At 43.5% G+C, this 6,376-nt stretch overlaps 1 protein-coding gene across 1 annotated transcript; it reads left to right on the top strand.

The window, feature by feature from the left end:
* Positions 1 to 1,572: 1,572 nt before the first annotated feature.
* TMEM250 (transmembrane protein 250) lies at positions 1,573 to 5,166 on the top strand. Its single transcript, XM_060757767.2, has 2 exons — positions 1,573 to 1,711; positions 4,563 to 5,166. Exon 2 carries the CDS (start codon positions 4,705 to 4,707, stop codon positions 5,122 to 5,124), a length of 420 nt encoding a protein of 139 aa, XP_060613750.1. The 5' UTR covers positions 1,573 to 1,711; positions 4,563 to 4,704; the 3' UTR covers positions 5,125 to 5,166.
* Positions 5,167 to 6,376: the final 1,210 nt, after the last annotated feature.

Here is a 6,376-nt window from a genome sequence, read left to right as displayed (position 1 = left end):
GTCGGAGGACCTAGAAAATGCCTAGAAAGGATGGGTTGTTGTTGGATGTGGATAAACAACATTCTGGATAATAGCGAACCCTATTGAAACAAATAACTTCTGGCTCAAGGATAGCATAGAAATGTGCTGGAGGACCTAGAAAATGCCTAGAGATGACACATTTCGTAAGACATCAATAAGCAAAGCCATATAGAATAGCAAAACCTATTGAAATGAAGGACTTCCATGCTGGAATCCCATAGATTTGTGCTGGAGGTGCTAGAAAATGCCCTTCGTGCAGAAAACAGCCACAATTCATCTTTCCCGGCGTCTCTAAGTTATTCCGCCGTTGATTAAATTAGTCAGTGCAATCAGACCCCAGAGTGATTTAATTGGGAGAATTCATTTGAACCTGACGGCTTTATGGGTGTCTGATGAAGTATTTAGCAGGTGGTTTTGGGGAGTTGGCATAATTTGACTTTAAATCATGCGCAGAAAGAGCGGTGACTATTTATGAGCAAAATAAACTCCTTTTTAATAAATAAATAAATAAATGCACGTATTTATAATCAGGGATTATATTATTGTCAAAGCGAAAGTAGTATTTGAAGCGATTCCGATCCAAGTGGCACCCTTCTCCAGAAAGCACTTAGGAAAGGGACTACAATATATAATATATTAGTATTATAACATTACAATATTATTATAGATAAAATAATACAATATAATATTATACAATAATTTAATTAATTAATAAATTTATTAATAAATTAATTATTAATTAAATTAATAATTTAATTAATTAATTAATTATAGATTATTATATTGTATTATTTTTCATATCACACTAATGAGACTATAATGTATCGTACAATAATGTTGTTTTACATTATAATTTTATCATTATATGTATGCACATTATATATTTACAGTATTTATATTATATTTATTTACAATATTTACAATTATATTGTTAGCATAGCACCATAACAGTATATTCTTAAGTATTGTCGAAGGCTTTCATGGCTGTAATCACTAGGTTCTTGTGGGTTTTTTCAGGCTATATGGCCATGTTCTAGAGGCATTTTCTCCTGACGTTTCGCCTGCATCTATGGTAAGCAAACTCAGAGGTAGTGAGGTCTGTTGGAACTAGGAAAAAAGGGTTTATATATCTATGGAATGACCAGGGTGGGACAAAGAGCTCTTCTCTGCTGGAGCTAGGTGTGAATGTTTCAACTGACCACCTTCATTAACATTTGAAGGCCTGGCTGAGCCTGGGGGAATCTTTTGTTGAGAGGTGTTAAGATGTGCCTGGTTGTTTCCTCTCTGCTGTTTTGCTGTTGTAATTTTAGAGTTTTTTAATACTGGTATATTCTTATATTGTCTCTACTGAGGGGGCTCCCAAGTGATGTTGCGCCTGTTACCTTCTCCTCCTTCTCCTTCTTCTCTGACAGGAATGGAAAGGCTTCTCAAAAAACAACTAGGCCTCCTAGGCCCCGCCCACCCACTCCCGTTGCTAGGCAACCGCTTCCCGGCTGGCTCGCGCGCAGGCGCACACGCCCTGGCTCCTCTTTCCGCGCTGAGGCCGCCGGCGCCGGGTGATGACGCCATCCCCTGGCGCGCGGGAAGATTCTCCTCAGAAGAGGCGGTTAAGGCAGGCGGGAGAGCCAGCGCTGCCTCTTGCCGCCATGGCCGCCCGGAAGAGACCCCGGCCCCGCCGCCTGCCTCTCCGGTGAGTCCCGCAGGAGGCCTCCTCGCTCTCCCCATGAGCAGGCCTCGCCACAGGCCCAGGCCACCGCTTCAGGCCTGGGTCCCAGGGTTAGATAGGCCGCAGCCGCCTTCCCAGCCAGGAGGATGGTTGTGGGCGGTGGGTCTTGACATTGTGGGGGATACGGCTGTGTGGAAGGGAAGGGAGGGCCGCAGAGGCACGCACAGGGAGGCCGGACACATTCGGTCCTTGGGGGAGTTGAAGCCCAAAACACCTGGAGGGCCGAAGTTTGCCCATGCCTGACAGAGAGGGAGAGAGGAACAGGTACAGTGTATGTAAGTTGGAACAGGTACATTGTAACTACAGCCATTTAGATAGATAGATAGATAGATAGATAGGTGTGTGTGTATGTATGCAGGTACATTGTATGTAAGCTGGAAGAGATGCATTGTAACTTCAGCCATTTAGATAGATAGGTGTGTGTGTGTGTATACAGGTACATTGTATGTACGTTGGCACGGGTGCATTGTAATTACAGCCATTTAGATAGATAAATAGATAGATGTGTGTGTGTATACAGGTACATTGTATGTAAGTTGGAACGGGTACATTGTAACTATCCATTTAGATAGATAGATAGATAGATAGACAGAAAGACAGACAGCTGTATGTGTCTGTATACAGGTGCATTATATGTAAGTTGGAATGGGTACATTGTAACTAGCCATTTAGATAGATAGGGGTGTGTGTGTGTGTGTGTGTGTGGTACATTGTATGCAAGTTGGCACAGGTACATTGTAACTACAGCCAGTTAGAGATAGATAGATGTGTGTGTGTGTTTACAGGTACATTGTATGTAAGTTGGCACAGGTACATTGTAACTAACCATTTAGATAGATAGATAGATAGATAGATAGATAGATAGATAGACAGATGTATTTGTGTGTGTGTGGTATATTCTATGTAAGTTGGCACAGGTACATTGTAACTACAGCCATTTAGATAGATAAATAGATAGGTGTGTGTGTGTGTATGTATGTATGTATACAGGTACATTGTATGTAAGTTGGCACAGATACATTGTAACTAACCATTTAGATAGATAGATAAATAGGTGTGTGTGTGTATGTATACAGGTACATTGTATGTAAGTTAGAGTGAGTACATTGTAACTACAGCCATTTAGATAGATAGATAGATAGATGTGTGTGTATGTATACTGGTACAGTGTATGTAAGTTGGAACAGGTACATTGTAACTACAGCCATTTGGATAGATAGATGTGTGTTTGTGTGTGTGTCCGTGTGCATGTGTGTGTATACAGGTACATTGTATATAAATTGGAACAGGTACATTCTAACTGTAGCCATATATATAGGTCAGTGGTTCCCAACCTTGTTTTGATCAGGGATAACTTTAACCAGGGACCACTCTCCAACCCAGAAGGGTTAAGAATCAGTTTTTGGTCAACTTTAGATTCTGTTTTGTTACTTGAGATGCTGAATAGGAAAAATGGAGAAACACCCCTGTGGGATTTGTTTTGCTCTCTGTTCCCCTGTTCAGAAAATTTCCCCTTGCTTTCCATCTGTATTATAATTGAATTTTGGAAAATGTGGCTTGTTGTGGAAACAAAGATTGGGGGGTAAACCTTCAACGGAGATCCCTTTTCCCCATAATAATGGCTCTTCCAAGAGCAGATTTCCTTTCCTTCCAAGGGTTAGATTTCCCTCAGTTCCTGTTGTCTCACCTCAGTCCTTAACTATGAATTGTTTGTAAGTTGGATATTTGTAACTCGAGGACTGCCTGTAGATGTAGGTTGTTGTCTATGAAAACATAAGACTTCCCCTGAAAATAAGCGCTATTGCCTTGGTTTGGGGACCTCCTGCCCTAGTGCATCTTGAGTACAAATTACTCAAATGTAACGCGCACCTCATTTTCCAAAACCCTGGAAAAAAAAATGATTTCCTGGTGAATGCAATTTGTAGCGGCAAAAAGTGCACGCTTTGTCATTTGGCCAAAAAAAGTGCTCATTGAAGTTGCTGCCTGATTAGGATTCTGTCTTTAAAAACAAAAGTTTTAGGACACCAAAGCTTCCAGCAATGGAAAGAAAAACCTTGGACTGCATCTGTGCTGTAGAATGAATATAATAATAATAATAATAATAATAATAATAATAATAATAACTTTATTCATACCCCGCCACTATCTCCCCAAGGGACTTGGAGCGGCTTACATGAGATCAAGCCCAACAATACATGATAAAACAACAAACAATAGTAAAAACAAGCAATAAGCAAAATAAACAATACAATTAGTATAACTCAGACATAGACAATAACACAGAAGAATTGAAAAAATCTATGGCTGGGCCTTTAATTGCTTTGGTTCAGTGGTATGGAATGATGTGGGCAGAACTTTAACAAGGTCCCTTCAGGGAGATAGGGCAGGCTACAAATAAAGTTATTATTATTGTGATTTTGAGCCTTCTCTGACAAAGAGGCTAATGCTTCTACCAATCTCAGGATTGCATAGCATTGGGCCATGGCTGTTAAATTAGATATAATATCCCTCAAAGAGGAGCTTCAGGTGCAACTACTGAAGCAGCATCCCCATTGGCTTTGGGTCAGCACGAAGATTACTGTATGGTGCGAATCTAAGTTTGGAGAGGTCATTTAGCCAGAAAAAGGTGAGCATTAGATTCGAGTAAATACAGTATTTTCAGGGAAATACGGTATGCAACTGTATTTCTTTTTGTCTTTGTGAATGGATGGCCAACTTTCTTGTCCTCTGATGCCTGTCAAGGTATTCCCTTCCTTCCTTCCCCTCTTTCTCTCTCTCTCTCTCCAATGGGCTCTCTTTCTCTTCTTTCCTGCAGGGAAGTCCCTCTCTCCCGGCGCATCCTCGCTGCTCTGACGCTCCCGGTTCAGCGTCCCTTCGTCTTCCCCCCGCTCTCCTCCGTGGAGGCCCTCCAGTCGGCCCCCCTCTCTCTGACTCTGTGAACAGTGGGGTGGCCCTCAATGCCGGTCATCCCCATTCCCCGTCGGGTGCGCTCTTTCCACGGGCCCCACACCACCTGCCTGCACTCAGCCTGCGGGCCGGTCCGGAGTGCACCCTTGGTGCGTACCAAGTACCACAACTTCGACCTCTACCTGAAGTCCCGCTGGATGTACGGCTTCATCCGCTTCTTGCTGTACTTCAGCTGCAGCCTCTTCACCTCCCTGCTCTGGGTGGCGCTCTCCCTCTTGTTCGGTCTCCAGTACCTCGGCATCCGGGTCTTCCTCCGCTTCCAGTACAAGCTCTCCGTCATCCTGCTCCTGCTGGGGAGGCGGCGGGTGGACTTCGGTCTCCTCAACGAACTTCTCATCTACGGCATCCACGTCACCATGCTCCTGGTGGGCGGCCTGGGCTGGTGCTTCATGGTCTTTGTGGATATGTGAATAATAAAAAAATGCGGGCGCATGTCCGCCAGGGACTTGAAACCCAGTGCGCTGCGTCTCTGTGTTGACCATTCGTTCAACTGGGGATATTTCAAATTTGGTGGAGTGCGGGGAAATCAGGACTCCAGGGAGAGCAGAAAATTACAAAGAAATACATTTCTGTGTATTGTTGAAGGCTTCCATGGCCGGAATCACTGGGTTATTGTGAGTTTTCCGGGCTGTATGGCCATGTTCCAGAAGCATTATCTTGTCATGTTTTGCCCACATCTATGGCAGGCATCCTCAGGTTGTGAGGTCTGTTGGAAACGAGGCAAGTGGGGTTTATCTATCTGTGGAATGATGTCCACGGTGGGAGAAAGAACTCTTGTCTGTTGGAGGCAAGTGTGAATGTTGCAATTGACCACCTTGATTAGCATTGAATGACCTACCAGTTTCAAGGTCTGGCTCCTTACCACCTGGGGGAGGCCTTTGTTGGGAGATGATCAGCTGGCCCGAATTATTTCTTGTCTGGAATTCCCTTGTTTTAGAGTGTTGTTCTTTATTTACTGTTATGTGTTTTTTTAAATACAGGTAGCCAAATTTTGTTCATTTTCATGGTTTCCTCCTTTCTGTTGAAATTATCCACATACTTGTGGATTTCAGTGGCTTCACTGTGTAGCCTGACATGGTGGTTGTGAGAGTAGTCCAGCATTTCTGTGTTCTCAAATAATATCCTGTGTCCAGGCTGGTTCATCAGGTGCTCTGCTCTGGCTGATTTCTCTGGTTGAATTAGTCTGTGGTGCCTTTCGTGTTCCTTGATTCGTGCATGGGCAATTCTGCTGGGTTGGGTGGTTCCAATGTAGTCTTGTCCACAGTTACGTGGTACACGGGGACTCCTGCAGAGGTGAGAGGGATCCCTTTTGTCCTTTGCTGAATGTAGCATTGGTTGAATTTTCTTGGTGGGTCTGTAGATAGTTTGTGTTTCTTCATCAGGTTTCCTATTTGGTTAGTGGTTCCCTTGACCTCACAACTTCTGAGGACGCCTGCCATAGATGCAGGTGAAACATCAGGAGAGAATGCTTCTGGAACATGGCTGTACAGCCCGGAAAACTCACAACACAAATACATTTCTATTTTTTTTAACCTGAGAGAACACCTCTCTAGTACAGGCCCTCCCCAACTTACAAATGACTCTTAGTTAAGAAAGTAGAGGCAGAGAGGACAGGAAGTGCAGGAAATCTATCAATCAGAAGGGAAATGCTCTCCTGGAAGA

The sequence above is a fragment of the Anolis sagrei genome, chromosome 11 (assembly GCF_037176765.1).
Source record: "Anolis sagrei isolate rAnoSag1 chromosome 11, rAnoSag1.mat, whole genome shotgun sequence".
NCBI lineage: Eukaryota > Metazoa > Chordata > Lepidosauria > Squamata > Dactyloidae > Anolis > Anolis sagrei.
The sequence above is the reverse complement of the archived record's forward strand: the minus strand, read 5'-3'. Positions and strand labels throughout refer to the sequence as shown.

What these genes read in the sequence shown, in the direction of transcription:
- TMEM250 (XM_060757767.2), top strand. Translation starts at nt 4,705, where the DNA reads ATGCCGGTCATCCCCATTCCCCGTCGGGTGCGCTCTTTCCACGGGCCC.